At 45.9% G+C, this 24,258-nt stretch overlaps 1 protein-coding gene across 4 annotated transcripts in view; it reads right to left on the reverse strand.

Annotated features, from left to right (window-relative positions):
- lmo3 (LIM domain only 3) overlaps positions 1-24,258 on the reverse strand; it is a 65,973-nt gene that overhangs the window by 20,688 nt on the left and 21,027 nt on the right. For all 4 annotated transcript variants that reach the window (XM_037760958.1, XM_037760960.1, XM_037760959.1 and 1 more), the window contains exon 3: positions 4,927-5,052. In XM_037760958.1, coding sequence (XP_037616886.1) covers positions 4,927-5,052 — 126 coding nt within the window. The remainder of the gene's footprint in view (positions 1-4,926; positions 5,053-24,258) is intronic.

The raw sequence follows: 24,258 nt of genomic DNA on the forward strand, positions 1-24,258 counted from the left end.
CACGTCCACGTTTCACGCTAAGATACCTACAATAAGGATTTGGTGAGGCTATCCCGTTCAAAAGGTTCTTCCTCTTGCGTCCTGTGTAATAGGCACTTTACTAATCAACCCGTTATGACGAGAGCAGTCTGAAAGAGCAGCCCTTGGAGGCTGTGGGCTCTGATGGTACACAGCTGGGATCTTTAGAATGAACTGAACTGAAACTGAAACACGGTTCTATCATCTCCATGAGCGCAGCAAACACTGACATTTATTTGTATCATATTTTTGTCATTCTGACTTTAAATGGTGCCGGATTACGTAGTGAGATTGTGTTCTCTAGTAGGCTGGCTGCACAAGGCTCTGAGTTCTCAACACCAATCATACACAAAGTGACAACTGTGTCCCTTATTGGCTATTAGGCTCCTGTCTAACAAGCCTAACTCGTGACATACAAGGCACCAGTGGCTGAGCTTAGCTGTGCTGAACCCAATTGGTGTCAGTCTCTCCTTCCGAAGCTCCAGTATGGAGCATCGTCCCTTATCAGCGCTGACCTTCCTCTGCACTGTCACCCATCCTGCTCTCCTCCGCTCCCCTCTACTCTAACCTTCCTCCAGCCTCCCTAGACTGTGGCCTCCAGCTCATCAGGGGGAAATTGGGCCAGCACTGGCGAGATGATGAGGCTGGACGACAGCCCCATCGATTAGCTGTCCCCCAGGGCTGATCTGTGGCTAACTGCTTGCTGGATGGAGTCTCATATCTCTGTCCTTATTCCCAACACCCCCCCACCTCCCTCCTCAGAACCAGCCCCCCGTCCCTTTGGCTCCGAGACCACGCCGGTGCTTCCTCTCCCCCAGCTCAGGTAGGAGAAATAACAGGTCTGGCTGGTGGGAAGGTCACGACGGTGGATTTATGTCCAGTTTAACAGAGTAAGGCCACGTTGGGTGCAGACATGAGCAATCAGAGCCAATGTAGGATCCTATATTTCCACTGATAGACCGGGGACAGGAGCTATTCACTCCCCTCAGCTTGATACCATTTCAAAGTCATGCACAGAGCGAAGAAAGAGGGAGGCGTGGGGGGGGCTTTTGCTCTCTGGCAGATACACAAGTAAGATAACTGGTGAGGCTTTTCCATTTATCTTCTTCCTGAAGCAGCTTCAGCTCTCAATGCTTCTTTCGTGGCAAACAAGAGATTGCTGCCAATTTGATGGTGATGATGACAAAGAAGAAGGAAGCGGTTGCAGGTCATGATTGCGGTGTCATGTCCAGTCTCAGTCTTTCTATCTTACTAACGGAGCCTATAACTTAAGCACGGCCCCTTAATGGCCGAGCACGGCGATGACCATTAAGGGTCCCTGATGAAATCAGAATAATCACCGGCTCCAGTCTCTGCTCTGTGGGACGTACCCACAAAGAGACTGATGGCGTGGATGGATGCATGAGCGAGTGTGTTTGTGTGCGGTGGAGGTGGAGGGGGGGCTGTATGTTCATACTTGATTGTAGCAATTCAACCTTCAAACGGCAACATGGGCCGCGGCTGACCCGCAGGAGCGACGGGATAATTACAGCGCCTGACCCCGGCTGACCTCGCGGTCGCCCTGCTCTGTTTATCAGATTTCACATTTTCTGATGATGTTCCGCAGAGAAATCTCCGGGCCATTTGTGAGATGGATTAGATTGCTTTATTGAAGGGTCCGTGGGGGGGTCGACGGGGGCTTTCATGTTTGTTTGAGGCTGGGAAACGAGAGGGGACGGAGCTGGTGTAGATGAACGAGGCGGCAGAGATCGGTATGCCAGACAAAGACCAGAAGCCCATTTCCAGGCAACGAGATGCTGAGAAACTATTCAGGAAATCTGAAGTGAGATCTGCTGATAGATCTCTGAGGCCGAGGCGGGGAACATCTGGAAAAGGTCATTCTATTAATCTGGATAGAAATGTCGAGAAGTCACTCAGAATATTAGTAATGTTGTTATTAAAGGTCCCGCATCGGCTCAACTTCAGGTTCATGTTGTATTTAGTGTTTCTACTAGAACATGTTTACATGCTGTAATGTTAAAAAAAACAACTTTATTTTCCTCATCCTGTCTGTCTGAATATGCCCTTTATTTATTCTGTGTCTGAAACGCTCCGTTTTACTGCATTTCAATGGAATTGCGTTGCTAGGCAACAGCGTGGTCCATGTTTACTTCCTGTCAGCTGATGTTATTTACATCCACTGCAACAGGAAATAAGCTGGGACACATTTAGAATGTTTACGATTAAAACCGTGTAATGGTCTAAATATTGTATATTTGTGACATCACAAATGGACAGAAATCCTGACGGCTTGTTTCAAATGCTCAGTTTCTGAATACGGGCTGTGTGTATTTCTCCGTATATTGAGCGTTTTGATAGTTTAACAGTATTTATATAATCACTTAAACCTGCTTTATAATATAAAAGACATGAAAATCTCACTTTTTACAATACGGGACCTTTAAAATACATATTTGTCCTCTTACCTGTCGTGTTATTTATCAATCTAAATCGTTTTGGTTTGAGTTGCTGATATCGGCCGTAGAGATGTCGGCCTTTCCCCCAATATTATGGAACGAGACTGGACTCGGCTTGTCTTTGTTTTAATTTTCTTTCCACCAAACTACACCCGCCAACCGTAAATAAATCAAATGTTGAATTCTGGTTTCAGACGGGACACGAACGCTGACCTCCTGTGACGACACACCCGCCCTCTCCGACGTCGTCCCTACGTGGCGTTCAGCACCACGAGCCTGAGCTCCAGAGTATTTTTGACCTCGGGGTGATCTCTCCCTTTAAACCTGCTCTGAATCACAAATCTTCTAAAAGACAGACATCGATTAATTCACAAATATTAGATTCATGACTTTAGAGATTAAATCTCACAGTTCCTCTCAGAGCAGCTCGCTAGCAGGCTGCTGACTGTCGTCTCACGTCTGCAGACGGAGGGTAACAATATGAAACCCCCGTTGGAATACGTCGTCTCTAGGAGGTGAACTGATGAACTCAAAGCAAACAGATTGATTCTTTAAATTCATCTTCCTGCTCAGGTATTTCTCCCCCAACAGCTCGACCGATGTAAAGAAACAAAATGGAAAACAAAAAGTCAGAGTTGAGTAACAGCTTCAATTAAAGCCGGTGCCACACCATAAATCTTGGCCGGGCCGCGGTGAAATTGTGATGGGCATCTGAACGGCGCTGGCGAGGCCACAGCGGACCATGTGAAACACACTGACGTCGATTTTATTCAACAGTTCATCAGCTGGCCTAATGTAAGAAGAAAGATTTGCTCTCGCTTTAATGGGTTTTAATGTGGGGGAGCAGAGTTGGCCTGCCTGGGCCCGGCTGATGAAGATTAGCTGACTTCTTCCATTAGGAGAGGCTGTCTGGTGCAGCTGGCTGAAGTGGCAAGACAATAACCGAGTGCTAATTGTGCGTAACCAGGTCCTTTGCTTTTAGCATGCGCAATGTGTCTGCTCCATGTGTGTGTGTGTGCCGTTGCACGCGGGTGCTCGTGTCTATGTGTCTGCAACAAAGCCAAGTTTGGGGAAAGAGGTGAGAGAAACAGGAACCGGGCCAACGCAGAAACGGGCCAACACAGAACCTTCCTGACGTCCTCCTGACCTCCTCCTGACTGACGTCCTCCTGACTGACGTCCTCCTGAGCTCCTCTGTTTCATCATCCTTCTTCTGACCTTCAAAACATCTTGGGAAACATTCGGCTCCGAGAATGTACTAGTAGTACAACCTCATACTATACTAGTAGTACAACCTCATACTATACTAGTAGTACGTACTGATTTGGCCAACATGTAGTATGTAGTATGTAGTATGTGAACAAAAGCAACATCTACAGTATGCTAAAAATACCCGGATGTCGTACTGACTCTGATTAAATCTCCAGTCAGCATCGGACCAGTCTACGTCTCCTACTGTATCCCACAATGCAAAGCGCTGGACCGCTACAGGCTACGGGTACAACACCAGCAGCCCAAAATGTCTTGTTTTTTGTCCATTTCTTTGAAGCTATTTCATCACTAAATTCATTTCTGAGAATGTTTGAGGTGATTTAGAATATTGTCAGTGTTCCGATATTAGACGGTGAGTTGAACATTTGCTCCGATGTTTGCGGACAGTAACTCCATGAGGGAACGTGTCTTGTTGTTGTATTAGTGACTTTAGAATCAGCTCTCCTCTCTCTCCTGTGAGGGAACCGGCCGGTCCAAAATCCACATTTAATAGAAACATATTAAATAAACCAGCTCATGTTATTGTGTCACTGTGAAACCATTGGTTCTAATACTTCCTTCATGTAAATGAGGGTGGACAAAAGCACGATTACAATTCAATCCACCGCCGATGACTATGAACTCCGATGCTGAATATTACGAGCTGCACAGAGACAGGCTGTATTACAGGGCTGTTGTATTGGATTGCTATAAATTGTAAGATAATAAAGTCATTGTAGGGGTACCAGAGAGGTTCAGTGAGGGTGACACTGGAGTTTATTAAACAGGGTTTTTCTATCACTGAGTTCAAAGCCTGGGATCAGGACCGCTCCCTCTCCTCTGCTGCTGCCGGTCCTGAAGTCTCTGACCACATCCTGTCTGCAGGATGCAGGAGGAGAAGCAGTAATGAAGACTGATGGGAAGCATATGTATGGACATGTAACTGCACCTGTAGCTCTCCGGCTGACACCGTACAGTAGTAGAGCAGGTTTATAATCACTGAGCGAGGTCCAGCAGGTGTCCCCAAGGCCCCGCATGTGTCTTCCCGGTCACCGGTTAGAGTGATAAATCTACCATGTGGGATCTTTCTTCAACTTTCAGCAGCACTTGAGATTCACCACGCCGCAATCTCGCTTTCCCTGACCGGCCATCTGCCTAGACGCAGGTACGGAGAGGAGCGGGAGTGTGGTCCAATCACTCACCTCTGATTGCAGAGCTGGCATGCGAAGCAGTCCAGGTGGTAGACGTTCTCCTTGGCCCTCATGACCATCTCGAAGGCTGGAATTAGCTTGCTGCAGGCTGCACAGTTCCCCGTTACACCAAACAACCTGAGACAGAGAAGAAGACACATTATGGAAGGCATTCCCCGCGCCGACGGACACAACCGTATAGTCTGGGAGGTCTAGGTTAGCTCAGCACAAGGGAACATGACATACTGGAACATGGAACGTCTTTCTCCAAATATTACTTTCTATTTTTCAGATTTTTATCTTATGTTTTCAGTTCAGTTTGTTGGATTGTCAGCAGGATTAGGGGAAAAACTACAGGCCTGATTTTCATGAAGCTTGGTGGAAGAGTGTAGCATGGGCCAAGAAAACAATGATTACATTTTGCAGCATATCCGAAAGGTCTGCTCTCTCCGAGTAACGTTCTAGTTTCACTTGATTTTTTAGGTGTTGTTCTTATGGATCTTCTCCGAAGTGTGCAGGTTTCCCACTGACTGTTGATTGACATGATATGCTATAAAACAAGAAAGCTCACTGCCGTCATACGTGCTCTGATGAAAGTTAAAACTAAAAAGGTGTCAGGGAATTTGTCAGTTCATTAGTGTTAAGTAAAACCAATAAAAACGACTGTAGAAGGGCACTAGGACAAACGCCCTGTCTCTCAATGGTAACCAAAAATCATTTGTGTTTCCAAAATGCATCCAATATGTACTGGGTTCCTCCTTGGCCCGTGCTACATCCAGTAGTTTGTCTGTAATCCGGCTGACAAACGGACAGAAACCGAAGTGAAAACAGAACCTCCTTTTGGGAGGAAAGGATCGAGACATGAGGAGACTTCTTTCCTCAGTGTTTTGGTGACACAGCATTTAAACCAAGACACCGTGTCCCAATAGATGGGACAGATTTGGAGTCCAGAATTGGAGAACTTGGCTCCTCCCCCCACGGTGTCCCACCCCCCCCACCATCCCATTCTAACCGGAAACAGAATCAGAAGACGCGGACCGCTTGTGCTGCCGCTCGCTGCCTCTGAGAACGAGAGTGACAGCTGTCAGAGAGATTGCAGTAAACACACTAACATGAGCTGCTGAGACAGATCGGGTCTCTGAATCAGTCACAGAAATAGTCCGGACGGAGCCGGGCTGCAGCCGGCAACAGCTTGTGCTATAGAAATAGAAATAGAAATAGAAATAGAAATAGAAATAGATGGGCCCCAGCCAGCGCCGCTGCCCAGGGAGGACCCTATTATTCCTGGGCCTGCTCCGGGGACATTAATGTGAGTATTCATTAGGGATTCAGGGCTGTTACTACACAGCGACCTCGACCAGACTAGCAAGGAAAAAAAATATCTGATAACGAAATCATATAACAAAATAAGCTATTAGGCAGACTTCTTCAGGCACTTTTAGCCGTCGTTGTTAAAATGATAAAACGGCATGCCACTCTCAGAGTCTGTAAGAGATCACAATCTGATAAATGATCTCGGGGCTCGGGATATGCAGGGTTGTTTATTAACCTTCAGAAAGTATGTTTCCCAGAGGCAAAGGAAGCAGATAGATTGTGCCCTCATGAATATCTACAGAATTAAGAGCCACTGTCAACACACCTTGAGACAATGAAGGATATCTCTAGTAACATGGGAGGTGGGAGGAAACAAAGAGGGCCAATTCCATGGATTAGTGCCGACTTAATTAAAAGAATTATGCCTTTTCCTTTGAGCAATCTAAATTTAGATCCATCTGTGGTATCTCTTGTCCTTTCTCTTCTCTGCACAAATGCGCATTGCCGGAAGGCCTTCACATGAAATAGATATTTCATCTATTTCTCTCCTTACAAAGCCCAGTAATTGATCTAAAAAAATAAAAAAACGTTAAAAAAAGCACAGAAATGATAGATTTAGAGATAATGAGCCCGGTGTTTGAGCACAACAGCAGCACTTCTGTATCTCAGGACTCAAAGAGCCACAATGCAGCCGCCTCTCACCGTGCACGGGCCAACGTCCTCGTCTTCCAGTAATCTGACTCATTTTCACATAGCGTGCACTCAAGGCTCTGTATTATAAATGATGGAAGGTATTCGTGTAAAGAAGTGATGTTTTAAGCTTCCTGCCTGCCAGCTTGAATCAGAACGGCGTTCTGTTTCACTGTTCGCCGTGTCTGTCCGCACTCTTCTCTCATCTCTGGCAAATTTAAGGTGGCCGGCGCAGCAGAGAAGGAGAAAAGGACTGTCACACTACTCTGCTCTGAGAAACGCTCCGTTATAGTCCTGCTGTCTGTGAACAAGCAGCGTGTGTGTGTGTGTGTGTGTGTGTGCGTGCGTCTCCCATCCGATCACCAATTGAATCAATAAGAAGCCAAAAGCCAGAATAAGACCACCAACAATATTTGGCTTAATGTAAAAGGATCGCACGCTGCAAGCTCACACATTAAATACAGGAAATATATATATATATTCTCAGCATATTTATTCTGGCTAAAACATCAAGTCAAACAAAATGTCATAAACCAGAATAAGATAGATGTGGTCTGAGATGTGTATTCTGAACAGGTGAGATAAATATACTGTATGCCCAAAATCAAACATATATAATAAAATAATAATATGAATGCATTCGCCCAATGTCAGCTGGGATCGCTCATCATATTACAAGAAAAAAAAGTCGTAGTATTATTAGAATAAAGTCATAATATTAGTATGTGTATATAGTTATATTAGTATGTATATGTAGTAGTATAGTAGTAGTAATTTTACGTGTTATTTTCTTTTTTTCTCGTAATATTCTGACTTTATTCTGTAAATCTCAGATGTGTTTTCCCTCAATGTGGCCCTAATACTCCGTAGTACATTGTCTCTTTGGCCCTCACTGCATTAGACTTATATACTATAAACTTAGACTATAAACTGTGTTACCTTCATCACAATGATCACATGTTTTGCGGCTCCAGACAGATTTTTTTGAACACCCGACGCGTGAATCACGCAGCCGCCTCCAGCCGCCACGCGACGCAGCCGCCACGCGACGCAGCCGCCACGCGACGCAGCCGCCTCCAGCCGCCACGCGCTCCCGACGTTCCCCGTGTGGACAAAGCGTTAGTGTGCATGTAAACAAGGTCAGTGATCCTTTATCTGTCTGAGGTTAGACTGTATGACCCCGACCAATGCTCTGGAATATCAGCAGCCTCCATCGGGCGCAGCTTGTTATCAGACAACAATGAGTTTTGTATCTGACATCAGCTGCTCTACAGGACGCCTCTTCAGTATCTCAGATAGAAGACTTTAAAACCTGTAACGGTGACACTGTGCTGCGTGGTCTCTGTCTCATTAACTGAATGTTATAGAAGTTAGCACATCCATTCAACATGATTTCTCACAGAGGTCATTGGATCAGCTGTTCCTCAGTTATTAAACTCTGAAAAACAGGAATTCTATTTTTGAGAATATTTGTCAGCCGATATATGCATTGATTTTTGTTACTAAGGAAATGTAAAAGAGCCTCTCAATAAGATAAGTTTGAATACAATTAAATAAATAAATAATTCTTGAGACCCACGGGTTCCCAAACAGAACATCCAAACTCCGGCTGCTTCTCCACTTCTTAGCTGCATAATTCATCCCGTACCTTCCTGAGCTACTTTAACCGCTGCTTTAAATGATTTAACAGCACCTTATGGGAACAATACCTTCTGTAGATTCACTACAACAACACTCAAATCAAACCATCTCTTTAGTGTCTCCGACAAGCCGAGCTGAAGAAGCGGAGGCGGCTGATAACAGCCTTCAGAGATCCAGCCAGACTGTATCTGTGGCAGCGCCAGCATGTAGCCGGCCGGCTCGCCGGGCTCTTGTGTGGCAAACACTCTTCAAAACCGCGGCAGCGCACAGGAAGCCCCGGCTCACCCTGTGGGGAGGGAAGATGGATGGAGCGTACCTGCCACTCGTCTTTTGCCGCTCCGCCAGTTTGATGCCACAGACGCTAATGGCTCTCAAGGGAGGAGGCAAATTAAGCGTGGTTTGGTTGCAATGAATTCAAAAGGCAGCGGCTCCAACACAATCAGAGGATGACGGTTTAGAGGTCCCGGGGCCGGGGACTGCAGGCTTTCAGCACTGGATTATATGATTAATAAATATATACATTTCTAATGCAGCGGTACAGCTGCCTGCCAGATCTGGAAGGCTTCTGACTGTGGGTCTGCTCAAATACAGAAAACAGAATAACATATGTAGAGTAGCGGGCTGACACACACTTCATATCCATGGCTGACAAGACAGCATGTATATTTAAAGAGGTTGAGGATACAACATGAAATTAAAATTCATGCTTTGCTCAAATCTGAATTTGAAAGAGAATCGAGGCAGCCGATGCCCGGTACCTTGTTTCAGTCAGAAGGCATTCACTGTGCATTACAGCCCGGTACGGCTCAGTGCTACCTATTTGATGAGAGAAAAACAGACACCAATTAAATTATTCCACCAGGCTTTAGTCCACTGGACCCCAAAACCCCCCCGCCCCCTTCAGGAGGATGCAGGAGGGGTGTCATGCCAATGCTTCCTCTCAGCTTTGTCGAGCTAAATCCAAAAATACAATGACCGCCCAATTACCGGGGGTGTAGGAAGTACCATGTATTACCCTGGAATATATACATGGAGCCACGGATACGCTACGGAGGCAAGGACATCTGATGCTGGAGGGATATATACTGGATCTCTAACTTCTAACTGTTCCTGGGGACGGTTTCATCCAAATGGACCGCAAAAATCAACAAGATGACGTAATTAAAAGAGCGGCAGTCAAACCTCAAATGGTGAAAAACAATGAAGAGGAATATGATATCTGTTTGTTTCATGTATTAATGCGAGGAAGGTTACATCAGATCTGATGAGCGATGAGGAGACGTTGAAGTCACACGCTTCGTGTATGTTTCCGTTGCACTTTGTCGCATTCCGCTTTTATCGATTCATCAACTTTACATCAGACTTGTTGTGCAATATGTCAAGAATTTTCTCCTAATTTTCTGCATTCGCTCTCAGGTTTTCTTAAGTACAAACTGAGGATGTGCATAAAAACAGGTGGATGGAAACGCTAATGCTGCTGCTAAGTGCTGTGAGCAGCACAACATAGCAGCACTCCAATGCAATGCACTTGTTGGGTCTCTAAACTATTATACTCTATAGAGGACGGTCTAAGACCTGCTCTATATAAACAACGTCTTGAGATAACTTCTGTTAGGATTTGACGCTATATAAAAATAAATTGAAATGTCATTCACCTCCATTGTATTTAGGTAGAGACAGAAATCTGAGAGACAGATATCTGAAAACCTCAACAGACCAAACCAGAAGGATGTGCATGTATAGATGGATAGATCCCACCAGAGGGAGGAGAGGATTCGGGTGAACCGACCTTTTACGACTACCTGCCTACTGAACAAAGTTTGGTGGAGAGGATCCATCAACTCCTCCACCGGTCACCTGACGGCGTATTCCAGCATCATTTTTGGGGGATTAGTCCCTTTTTGAGAGCGGGGGGGGGGGGGCATTGTTAGCAGCAGTTCCTCCAGTCACCGTTTGAGATTCTGGTGGCGGCTTCGCTCTCCTCCTCCCTCCCTCCCCCAACCCCCTCCCGTCTCTTCCATCCCTCCCACCACTTCAATTGCTCCAGCCCCGGCATGCATTCATCAGCTGCCGGATTAGAATTTGTTTCCTCACAAACCATTGATCATCGGCCTATTACTAGGCAAATGACAGTTAATTACCCACTACATTAACCACCGGGACCCGGGGACCGACTCCCTGTGCCATCAGTCAACATGATGAATGTGGCAAGTTCAGTAATGCACGGCCGTTCCCTCGTCCGCCTGCCACGCTGAGAACAACCCCTGGATCTCACTTCCAGGCAACCAGGGAAAATCTATGGCAATCTGCATAATCACAGGCTCAGGGTTAATAACAGACAAATGATTCGTTGCATCTCAACATAGGCTTTTTTAATGGGACCGTGCTTTGTCCGTTTGATGATCCGGCCTGGCTGGAGCCGCGCCGCGGTCCCACTTGGAATTAAAATCACAGTTTGGCCGTGCAAACAAGAGTCTGTGCATGAAAGGGACAATAGAGGCAAGAAGTAGTTGACGTGGTTCACCCATCAAAGCTTCATGTGAAGACGGAGAGCAGAGACGGAGAGGTGGGGGGGATGTGAGATGTGAGCCGTGGCAGGCGGGGGGGAGGGGAGGCAGTTAAGGGTGGCAGATGTAATCAGACTTGTGCGTTCCTCATTTTGCCGGCCCTGCGTGGTGTGATTGTCAGTGATTAAACAACTCTGGGGGCAAAATTATTTCAATTACCGCAGGCATGACCTGGGAATTGTCCCTGGGATAAGATTTTCCTCCTTGAGTGCCCCGACTTGCCTGGCTGCCGGCTCTATCAGTTCTCATCTGCACCTGGACTCTGATATCCTAATGATGAATTATGGCCTGCTTTCTGAGAGCCTGCCGACCATACAGAGGAACGTTCCCCTGAACTGTCAGCCTGAAGAGCAGCTGCAGACTGCTGCCTAATTAGCTCCTACAGAAACTACTCCAAAAGGTCGAAAAACACTCCACACACCACGCTCCACGCTTCTCTGAAACGGTGAGAAGAAGAGGTAAACTACTGGTGGCAGTCCTGTCCTAAGTTACTATCATCAAATAGACCTAACCCATTATCTTTAACCCCAAATGTACTCATACCTCACATCACAGAACTCCTGGTCAAAGTTCCTCCGTCATTAAATGAGAAACAACTCTTTCTAAAAAGCTTCAAACAAAGTAAGCAGAGCAGGAAACGGCTTTCAGCTCCGTTTGTTGGCAGCGCTGTGTTTGGGTCCATTTTGAAGTGGGTGTAATGAAAGATTTTGAGCCCCGCCGGGGCCAGATGTGCAGTTGGATAGGCACTTCCCTACGCCAACCCACCTGCAATCCCAAACTGGCTGCCAGACTGTGGCACACCAGCCTTGCAATTATCTGCACCAAACATGCACAGTCCCACGAGTCATTGCTCTTCACAGCTAATTTAGCTAATCTCAACTGGAGGGGACGGTCCAAAACATGATGATGTGTCCAGGCGACTGAACTGAAGCACTTTAGTTAAAATGAAAATACCAGCGTTGTGTCCTGCATGGAGACCAAAGAGACGACTGTTATTCAGTGTTTCCTTTAGAAATGAACTTTAAGAAAGAACTGGATGAAGGTTCTGGATGATACTGAAAGGGAACAGAACCAGTGCAGTTTAGTAAAAGGAGACCTTGTTCTTTATACCGTAGTCAACATATCAACAACAACGGGTTAGTTCGCCTCCGAATACTTGTCGTGCATTTGTTGGGGACTATTTCCAGCGGCGGATTAATCCACATTTGGTGCTGTAGTGAGTGTTAGTGGCAGCAGGACGGTGGATGTGGTACAGGCCAGTCACCTTCTCCAGTTCAAAGGAATGAAACCGTACACATCATCTGATTGACTTTATTAAAATATCAATGTCAATATCATTGAATTCATTTGAACGTAACAGAGTGACCAATAATCCTAATCCATGTTGTAGAATAGACATTGATTTCTGGCTCACTGTACGGAAGTCACATCTGACAAACTCACCGCTGTTTTTCTATTTATCTGTGGCAGCAGATCCAGAAGTGTTTCCTCACATCACCTCTCTGATGATTCCATTTCATGATTATCAGCTCACCAGTTTTTACAGAACAGCAATAGTGGAGTTTACTTCCAGGACAACAGGACATGCTCTGAGCCGGGCTGGGAGTTAGGAGGATGAAATACTGTTTTAACGTTCATGTGGACGCCCGGCTAGTGTTTTAAAACAGACTCAACTACAGCAACATCTAATTAGATTGAAGTCTGATCTAAATAGTTTCCTCTCCTGTGTTTCTGACAGAAGAGGTGAAAAAAGGTTTTGTGACTGTGAGAAAATAATTCATTTCTCCATGAACTCTAAACACGACGTACATTTGTGTGTTTTTCCAAGTTCTGTAAATTAAAATGCTTTTAGTCATATTTAGAACATGAGGTGGCGGTGCACTTCAGCCTCTAGTGGCTTAAAAGAGTATTACAACAACAAACACGTCTACCGGTTACACTGAGAACAAATAAATACATGAGGAACATAGAAATATTATCCTGGTAAAACCTTTTTTTTACACCTTTTATTAAGTCATAAACACAGAAGACAAAACTATTCAGATCAAATCTTTAATGCCAGGATCAGACTACAGGATGTGTTTGACGGTTCTGCTATTAATGGTGGAGCTGCTTTATTTGGATATTGTAAATGACAGGACGACTAAGAGCTCTCTGGTTAACATCTTTCTTCCCTCATCATACAGGCTGTATTTCAGGCTAAATGATCTTGTCATTGAAGTCGTTTATTCCATCCAATGACATTCCTTCTATGCTTTTGGGAGACAAAACAAAGACGTCCCACTCTTGACCTCTCCTCAAGGAAACGTGACCCCTCTCATCGGGACGATTAAAGCTCTGGATGGAAACAGACCCTCCAGTATGTGAGTGACCCTCCTTCAGACTCAACCGCCTGTGATTACCGCTGCCCAGTTTGACCCCTTAGCATTTTCAGATTACATGTGAAAAGCCCAATTTAATTACAGGAACTTCAGAACGCACGCATCTGCGAGCTCGGGCATTATTGCCGAGGTAATTGCCAGACGTGTGAAGTGAATTGTGGTGTTGGGAGGTTAATGGCAGCCAAGCTTTCCTAAGCACAACATAACAATTATAGGCTGCTTTCAGAGCTTTTAACATCCATGTGCCAATTCATTAAACTGAGGTACACACACACACACACACACACACACACACACACACACACACACACATATTTCTTTGTATTATATTTGAACCTTTAAGAGACAGACCGTCGGGGTACCTGCTGCCGTGCAACAGTTGGAGAGTATTTTCTGCGTTTGGCGCTAAAGACTCTTATAAAACATGTCCAGTTTGGGGCTGATTGGACAATGCATAGTTAATTTACAACAATTTGCTGTACCTGTAGGGGGCGCTATGACTTTCAGTCATAATGGCACAGACATGTCTTCAGGCCTGGACTATTATCCAGCTTGGAATATGTAAAGTTAATATCAACAGCTTCCTGTGTTATGTAGAAACATCAAAATTCGCCGCGCCGCCACAACAACACCGTTTCGCAAGAAACACAAAAGCTTTTTGCAATCTCACATGGTGAAGGTGTTGAGATTCTGCTGCCGGACTTTGAGATGAATCTCTTGAATCCTCTTGGAGTATCGGAGAGTGACAAAATGGCGTCTTCTCACACATGACCTGTGACATCACCGTTCGAGCGATCACAAAATTCCTTCGCAATTTTAGCGTCACATTAGTTTGAGGGTTATACCTCCCAAATCTGACGTGAATCCGATAAACTCTCTAGGAGGAGAATGTAAAAGTGTGCATAAAAAATACATGAAAAACTGCACAAAACTCAAAGTGGCCGACTTCCGGGTGGGCGGAGCTAATGAAACCCAATGAGGAATAAGTCTGGAATAATGAACAGGATGTTTCTACCAAATATCATGAATATAGGATCAACTTTGTCCAAACTAACTGGCGACGCCCGAGCACGATCACTTCACAACTTTGCAATTTTCCCCAGTTCTTTCGTGAGTTTTCATGAATCGTAAGCGCCTCAAAAATGCGATCTCAAGAGGTTTCATTGCAAGTTCGTGCTCGGGCCCTAATAATTGAGAATTTAGAAAAGAACAAACATCACACTCACAAAACAACATAACCAGCCACTTCCTGTTGCAGCTTGTGATGGTCAAATCAAGAAACAGCTCATTATTCTGTCTCAAAGATATCTCTGACATGAGCAGCTGAACAACTCTAAACCCAAACAACCGGAGCTGCAGCGCGTTACTACAACTCCACATCAGCATCTGGAGGATGTGGGCGGGAGACGCGGCCCGTCAGGTGACATCTGGCTGATTGACACGTCGTTGAAACACCGACACGGAGAGGAACATTATTAATATATATACTCTCACAGCTGCCTCCGAGCCAACTGTCACAAGCTGTCAGCAGCAAGATCTTCTTCATATGTATGTTCTTATTATCCTATCTGAGGAAATATCTGAACAATCTGCCATCACAAGAAGGTCAACATGTTCTCCTGACAGTCCTCCTTCATGTGATGAATACTGAGGCTTACTCTGTCCTTCAACAGCACAATACATCTAACTCTTAAGAACAGCAGCAGTTCAACATTGGGTTAATTAATTTCATAACTCTGTGTGTTAAGAGACACTTCATGCAGGATTTCAACAAGGTGAACGTTTTCACATGGAAGTTAGTTTCCTGAATTCATTCAGTTACTTTTTGAATTGATCAGTAACTTGTTTAGAGTTTATAAGATCAGGAAACTAAACTAACTAAAATCATTCCTACACCATGATGTGGATCAGAGGAGAGCAGCAGATCCTCGCAGGTTTCATCAACTTATCACATAATTGACTTCTCATTTTAATGAAAAAATGGAAATACATTTAAAATGTGTATAAGTAATGACCACACAACGATACATAACGATGCATTCTCATCTTTTCCTTCACCGAGTTCACTTCCGGTTCGCTAAAGTTCAGTTCATTGTGTTGTTGCTGGACGGTAAGAAGAGACCGTTTAAGGAAGGTTTGGTGATAGATGAAAGAGTTGGAAGGGGTGATGCTACTAGGTGTAATTCATTGAATTATTATGAAAGTAACTCTTAATACAAGTTTCTTCCAAATGCTTTATGATGGAGTACATGTGGGTATCACAGTGAGTTCCTGTGGACAGTAACGCCTACATGTCCCGAGGTCTGATGGCTCTTTATTGTTCGGAAAAACGTGGCGATGAGGCGAAATGTGTGAAAATGAAGCCAAGCTGTGGAACAAAGGAGATCTAGATAATGAATGGACCAAGTGCAGCCAATTAAATTAATGAGAGCCTACAAAAGCCTCCGGTCCGGCCAGACCCAAATATGGAAAAGCATTAAAGTGTGAGAAGCGTTCTACGGCAGCGATGTAGAGCAACCTTTAACCTTCGGTGTTGGAGCTGCTGGAGGAGAGCAGGAACGCTAAACCGTGGTACCGCCAGCCGCCGTCTGACGTCCATTCTCCTACAGTAGTGTTATTATGGTATGGACGGTCTTGGAAAGGGAGGAGTGAGCGGAGGGATACTCAGTCCCTTTAACTCAACATCAACATGAACTATATTCTTCCTGGGCTTTCAACCAACTTTCAAAGTCTTCTAAAGCGATAAGAAGAAGAGCAAACTCAATGTCAAGAATGAACTTCCTCTCCAAAGTGATTCCACTATTCTCTTGAAATATATCTACTATGTAATTATAGCAGCTACTTTCTAGGTGAGCAGTAACCATGGTAACACTTTGTTTTTCAGTCATTTAACCAATACGATGCTGCGATGGTGGATTAGAGACACTAAATAAATTACAGAGTGGTAATAATAAAACAACTGTTAGGTTAAAGTGGTACATTTCTGAAAAGAAAAAACTCACAAAATTACGTGAAAAAAAACTTAAAAATTCTCTGAGATTAAAGTCACAAATAAAAACATTTGGAAAAATTGTGTTTTGTTTTTTACATTTGACATTTTTTGACTTAATACGTTTTTTTAATGCAGTTACTATTTTGTCTCCATTTCTATATTCTTTAATCGTTGGTACGACTTGATCTTTTTAAGAGTTTCTTCAAATGTGAAAACCTGAAAAAACAAAATACCCAAGAAATCCAACAATCTGCAGAATCCAATCCAGTGATGAGGAGCGCAGAGAGCAGCGCACGTCTCCGTAGACTAAATGAAGAAGCCGGGTTGTTATTTGGGGCCTGTGTGATGAGATGTTCTGTTGGAGTCAGCTGGCAGGAGGATTTCTGCAACTCGTCACCACCTCTGTTCTGTTCTGTTCTGTTCTGTTCTGGTCTGGTCTGTTCTGTTCTGTTCTGTTCTGTTCTGTTCTGTTCTGTTCTGTTCTGTTCTGTTCTGTTCTGGTCTGATCTGTTCTGTTCTGTTCTGTTCTGATCTGTTCTGTTCTGTTCTGTTCTGTTCTGTTCTGTTCTGTTCTGGTCTGATCTGTTCTGTTCTGTTCTGATCTGTTCTGTTCTGTTCTGTTCTGTTCTGATCTGTTCTGGTCTGTTCTGTTCTGTTCTGTTCTGTTCTGGTCTGTTCTGTTCTGTTCTGTTCTGATCTGTTCTGTTCTGTTCTGTTCTGTTCTGGTCTGTTCTGTTCTGATCTGTTCTGTTCTGTTCTGTTCTGTTCTGGTCTGTTCTGTTCTGGTCTGTTCTGTTCTGTTCTGTTCTGTTCTGTTCTGTTCTGTTCTCTCTGTTCTGTTCTGTTCTGTTCTGGTCTGTTCTGTTCTGTTCTGTTCTGTTCTCTCTGTTCTGTTCTGATCTGTTCTGTTCTGGTCTGTTCTGGTCTGTTCTGTTCTGGTCTGTTCTGGTCTGTTCTGTTCTGTTCTGTTCTGTTCTGTTCTGGTCTGTTCTGATCTGTTCTGTTCTCTTCTGTTCTGGTCTGTTCTGGTCTGTTCTGTTCTGGTCTGTTCTGGTCTGTTCTGTTCTGGTCTGTTCTGTTCTGTTCTGTTCTGGTCTGGTCTGTTCTGTTCTCTTCTGTTCTGTTCTGGTCTGTTCTGTTCTGTTCTGTTCTGGTCTGTTCTGTTCTGTTCTGTTCTGGTCTGGTCTGTTCTGTTCTGTTCTGTTCTGTTCTGTTCTGTTCTGTTCTGTTCTGTCTGTGAGCAGCAGAAGGCCCGGCTCTCCCACCCATTGATCAGCCCTTCTTAATGCAGCGGAGGTGGCTGAGAAATCACCAGACTGACACCCGGACGCTGCTCTGACAGCACGGCTGCAGATCGCTTTGATTGCCTCTTTAGCATTTCACAGATTAAAATGGTATGGAAAACCGGTGGAAGGTGCAATCAATGTAGCAGCAGCAGCCCGTCTGCAGTCGCTGCTGTGTCCTCCAGCCTCTCAGCACCACCAGATACACATCACATATACAAGAGGCAGGCGTGACCTCAGCAACACATTGATTCTTTTATACCCCCAAAACCAATTATAGATTGGATGTCTTCTCAATAATGAGTCTTTGTATGGATTTGGTGTGACAGATTTCTTCCAGTTTCAGAGTTCTGGGGTTTTGACCAACGTCCCGAGATGATGCATTCAAAACAGTTTAAGCTATCGCCGTTCTCAGGTTTAGTCTGCAAATGTACGTCTGGCAGCTCCTGTAGCCGCAGATAGCTCTGGCATCAGCCAAAGTGATGCAGGGCTGGAGGTGCCAACGCTGTCAGGTAACTTAATGAAGTTGTTAATTCCTTTGCTGAGTGACTTGTTTGTTGATGTGCCCCGGCCAAGGGCAAAGAAGAAGTGTGTAGCATTAGCATTCCTCTCTTTCTGTTGGCTTCCTCATGAATAACTCAGGCTGTTAAAATTGCCGCATTTACATCTCATTTTACACCAGCGTGGCGGCACAGCGTAGCGGCACAGCGGCTACGACCGGCTCAGCTTGGTTACGCAAGCTACTCCCCCCCCCCTCATTGTGGCGGCGCGTTATCACAGAGATTCAGGTTGGACGCATCACAAAGCATCACACTCCTCCATTCTGAGCGCCGTGGTTATCATGGAGGAGAGCACAACATCACACACATTTAATGTTGGCTCTATAAAAACAACACAGGTTCCTTTCAGCGCTGCGACTCCCACATGATGCTCCACCCAGAGGACGCTTTACTACATGATGCTCCACCCAAAGAGCGCTTTACTAAAGGATCCTATCGGAGCGTGTTCTCACCCAGTCACCACGCAGTAACCTGATCGCTGAAGAGATCTGGGTGCCGTGGCGGCCTGGGAGGCGGCGGCCGGATCAGGGCTGGCTGCTGGTGGAGGTGGTGGAGGTGGTGGTGGTGGTGCGGGGGGGGCGCGCACAATAGTGTGTCTGGCAGTTCCGCTAGGCCGCCCACTAATTGAGAAGTCGCTCAGGGGTTCAGCGCAGGCCTCACAGCTCTGCCTATACCATCCAAATAACGCCTGTAAGTGGGGCTGACACCAACCAATCAGCATTTTGAAATCCTGTTTTCCACAGTGCCCCCCCCCCTCACACACACACACACACACACACACACACACACACACACCCCACCCTCCACCACTCACGGGTCTAACAGCTGCAGCCAGCTCCAGTCTCTCTGGCTAGCACTCATCTCCACGTCGTCCTCTCCTGCACCCCCACTTCATCTCCATAAAGGCCTCATTAACCAAGGGGTGGCACAGAAGGCCTGGCTGAAGCCCACCACGTGCACACACACACACACAGACACACACACTAATTGCTGGCAAGCTGAGCGGCTCAGGTTCACGCACGCAGACGTGCTGCTTCCACGCCTCCATGACGGAGCTCCACTCCGTCTCGCGTACTTACATTAAAGTTTGAGTAAAGCCAAAATAAATATACGTCCTCAGTTCGTCACACTTCAGAAACAGAAACATGACTTATCAACCACCCAGACAACAACATCAGGTTTCAATCTGTGCTCTGTGCTCTGAAACGCTGGGGGGGCGTGTCCTCTGAAGGCGCTGAAACTACGGCGAAACCACAGGTGAGGGTTGATTAAATATGTACCATTATATTAGATATGACTCTTCCTGTTGGTCATCTCACCGCTGTGCGCTACTTTTGCAGGATGTTAATGCGCATGTGCACCATTTGTGTTCTGATGCAGGTAGAGCACAGTTTAGTCTAGCGTGAAGCAGAGTATGAACAGAGTCCTCTCTGACTCATCATCATGATCATTGACCTGCATGTCTTTATGTCTCTGGACTTGTTCTAATCCACAACTAATGAACGTCTCATCCACGTCGTCCTGTCCAGGCTTCAGCCCACAGCGATCACTGGGACGCCCGGACGGAGAGCGGTGGAGCTCTGCAGGCCACAATCACACTGATCCCGGACCAGACCGGACCGGACCGGACCGGACCAGACCAGACCAGAGCCCCGTGTCTCTGATCTGCTCTCAGCCCTACATCTACATCTACATCTACATCTGGCTGGATCTTCCCTGACTCTCTCTAACTACACAGACACCTGTACACACACACACACACACACACACACACACACACACACACACACACAGAGGTTAAAGGTCATACTAGAGGGGGAGTGTTTAGTCTGTTGCACACAGCCTGTTGAAGGCGGACCGTTATTCCGCCTCACTGCTGTTCTGTATAAAAGGGATGGAGAGCCGAGTCGACGTCACGCCGCGACTACACGCACACACACACACACACACACACACACTAGACACAGACGCTGTTAAGCGTTGTAAAGCTGGCGTGCTACAGGATCTAGAATACCACACCGGGCCGGTGTTCTGCCACCATTGTTTGGTTTTGGTGTAAAGTGGGCAGAACGGTGGATCTTCTTTACGGCTGTATAACAGAGTCTCTGTGTAGAGAGGGCTTCTGACTAACAGGTGCTCTCTCTCTCTCTCTCTCTCTGTCCTCCACCTCTCCGTATATACCTCCTCCTCTGCTCCACCTTCTCCCTCCATCCTGTCATCGACGGGCACAAAGCCAGACCCTGGTCTGCTCCGGCGGGCCACATTAATCATGCATGGCGGCGTTTGATCCCGGCCCGCCACAACACATCTGCTTTTGTCACTTGGAGCTATTTAGCATCAATAGTTGAAAACAGAGAGAAGTGCAGGTTCACTGGGGGGGGGGGGGGACGACGACGACGACGCTCGTCTTCCCTCTCAGGCATCAGACGGGCTCCACCGCGCTCTGCGCCGCTACACTCACCTATCCAGAGGTGAGCTTTGGACCAACCAGGTGAGTGTGATTGTATACAGGCTGAAAACTGTGGATGATTCCCAAACACGCACGCACGCACGCGCGCGCGCACGCACGCACACACACACACACACACACACACACACACACACACACACACGTAGCCCTGAAACAAAACAAACCAATGCCAGGGGTGTGTGTGTGGGTGGAGGTGTGGGGGGGGGGGCGCTGCATATCAGTGTGTGTCAAACAGCAGGGCTGTTATCATACTCTCACACGCCTGCAGAAGAGAGGTGGCGGCCAAATATGTGGCGGCGCTGCAGCCAGCAGTGTGTTCCAGACAGGCGTGAGGCCGGGCTGCAGAGGCGGTGACCGCAGACACACACACACACACACACACACACACACACTCAGTGGTGGAGTTCAGCAGTGATGCAACTAAAACAGAGGAGAATGCCTTCATGTTGTGATGAAGAAGCAGCCCTCTGACTAACTGACTAACGCCACATCTCTCCTTCTGTTGTCATTCTTTAATTGTTGCTACACCGACATCGGGGTGTCGAGATCAAGTCCAGATCCCAGAGTGTCAAAAGATGCTGAATACATCAGGATGTCCCCACGGCAGGGCTGCAGGGACACGCTGAGGACACCAAGGTCGTGTCCTCAGCGTTGGGCTGCACAACTAATTCAGCATTAATCACGATCACAATTTCCAACAATGAAATGAACCTGATGGATTTAAAATGCAGAAGTATTCTGTATATTACTCGTGAACACATTCAGCGGAAGAGGAACACTATTTAAAGTCTTATTTTGATGCAATGATTTGTCCATCAGCAGGAATGTAGCTCAGTGTGAAGGTGAAAGCAGCGCTCCATCTATTTTAATGTGAAAGTGCAATGAAAATATTTTGTCCCTAAACTCAGTAAATAATCATGATCTCAATATTAATTATGATAATCATGATTATCATAATGGTGCAGTACTGCCTGGGAATGTGGGTTTTTACTGTTTTCAAAAGGGTTTTAAAATTAGTTTTTATTTCAATTTGATTGTTTTTAAGACAAAAATATAAACTTGAAGTCAAATATAATGAAGAGAATAAAGTTAAAATTTACCTCAATCTCCTGTCCTTTCCACGTACTTTAACACACTATGCATATCTGCTCTCTGTACATTTCATCCAAACCTACGACGGCGTATTAGGATTAAAAATAATAATGACGGAGCCGGGGGAGGGGGTAATATTCTGAGAAAAAACTCTGAATTTCCGAGATTAAAGTCATAAATTGAGGAGAAAAGGAGTTTAAACCGGCGGTAACACGGCGTGTTCAGAGCACGTCAGCTGTGCAGAAATAAAAGACGTTGTTTGTCTCTAAGTGAATCTATCTTTATGTCTTTATTTTGCTGTCCTGTCCTGACACATGAACGCACCAAACCGATTCCTTCTACACGTGTAATAAATGAATTAAACTCTGATTCTCACTCTGTATAATAATATTGCCATGCAACGTGACTAAAGAGGAAAGTGAAGGGTTCGGGAGGTTAACAACGGTTACAGACAAAACACAATCCTTTAAAACACGCTCTCTCTTAACCGCTCCGACTAAAGTCTCAAACATTCTGCTTCTTCTCTATCAAAGAACTTCACTGCACAGCAGATTAAAAACGGGCAATACTCGAGACCCGAACCTCTCCTTAATCTGTAAAGCCTCGTGGATCATTGCCTAAGAGGAAAAGGGAGGAGGGCGAGCCATTAATATATGCATGGAAATGACCTGCGGCACTCCCCATAAAGAGGGGCCAGCAAAGGTCAAATAGCCTCCAAACTGCTCTTGAGTTTAATTAAAAAGACAAAGAAGAGCATAATTTCGGAGAGGACAGGCACAATTACTGCTCGGCGAGAAGGGGAGCCGTGCTCGGGCTCTTTCAGGAGGCCCGTGTTCCCCTTCCCATAAGGCATAGCGCCATCTTCCCATCCCTTTGATGTCAATACAGAGCGTTTATTAGGGCCACAGAGGTTAATCTGGACGGAGAGAGGATATCAAATAGTTGGGATGAGGAGAGAAATCCACACGAGCTTCCACAGCCCGAGTCCAGTCAGCAGGTAATGGAGTTACCAACATCAACTTCTACAACGTTTGGAAATCAAATGAAAACCTTGAAAAAAAAGAAAACGCTGACACGTTGGCGCCCGTGACCAGAGCGGGGCGCCCGTGACCAGAGCGGGGCGCGGCGGGGCGCGGCGGGCTTCACCCGTTTCAAAAGGCTTGATTTGCTTGAATGAATTTAACGCAATACGAGTCAATATTCATTACAAAGAGGTCTGCCTGGTCAGAGGGGGGGGGCGGTCACATGATTTACAATATTACAAAGCATCAGGAGATGATGGATGTGTTCAATTGCACAAAGTAACTGACTCAATGAATTTTTCATTACCCTGGTTGATGTGTTTGGGACACTGAATTAGATAAGCTCGCTGATGAAACACTGAGCCGAGGCGGAGCACCGGCCGGCCCTCGGGGGCCTACGGGACCATCTCAGCGGACACACAAACATGATCGGGTCGGGCTGGATCGTACACCGGGCTGTCCGTGGTACGGTTGAGCATGACCTGCACTATAATGACTGAGAGAAGGCTGTGGTCTGTTCACCTCCAGTCAACACGGAGGAAATAAGAGCTCTTCTTCTCATTTCTCCTGGACGACAGTCTGCTTTAAAGGGGAGCTATCTAACTAACTAACAGGATTTATCAACCATTCTTCCCATGTTTTTGTGTCTAACTGACTAATAGGGACAACTATTTGTGAAACTGCTCCAGTATTAAGAGGGATCGCTGTAGACGGCTACAATACGGTGCTATCGGGGCAAGCCGGCACCGTCATGTTCGTCCACTAAAGCCTCGGCCACACCAGGAACGTCAGCAGCGTGGCGGCTGTTACCTGTTTTATATAATCTTGGAGGTTGTCTCATAGTAAACCAGAGAACCTGATGAATCCATCGGTACCAACCATGTCAGACTAGCTGGTCATGAAGAGGTTAAATAACGCTCCAAACTTACACTAAATGTTGGAGAGGATAAACTGTCATGTCCATTTCCAAAGGGGTCCCTTGACCTCTGACCTCCAGATCAGTGAATGTAAATGGGTTCTATGGGTACCCACGAGTCTCCCCTTTACAGACATGCCCACTTTATGATCATCACATGCAGTTTGGGGCAAGTCATAGTCAAGTCAGCACACTGACACACTGACAGCTGTTGTTGCCTGTTGGGCTGCAGTTTGCCATGTTATGATTGGAGCATATTGTTTTATGCTAAATGCAGTACCGATCTCTGAGCTCATCTGAACCATCAGTTTCTCGTCTCGCTGGCCGTGTGGGAGGAATCCCTGCAGCAGCTTCAGGACAACATCTCACTTCCCTTCAAATCCCCCAAAAACAAACAGGAGGACAAGTAATGCAAC

The sequence above is a fragment of the Sebastes umbrosus genome, chromosome 23 (assembly GCF_015220745.1).
Source record: "Sebastes umbrosus isolate fSebUmb1 chromosome 23, fSebUmb1.pri, whole genome shotgun sequence".
Taxonomy (NCBI): Eukaryota; Metazoa; Chordata; class Actinopteri; order Perciformes; family Sebastidae; genus Sebastes; species Sebastes umbrosus.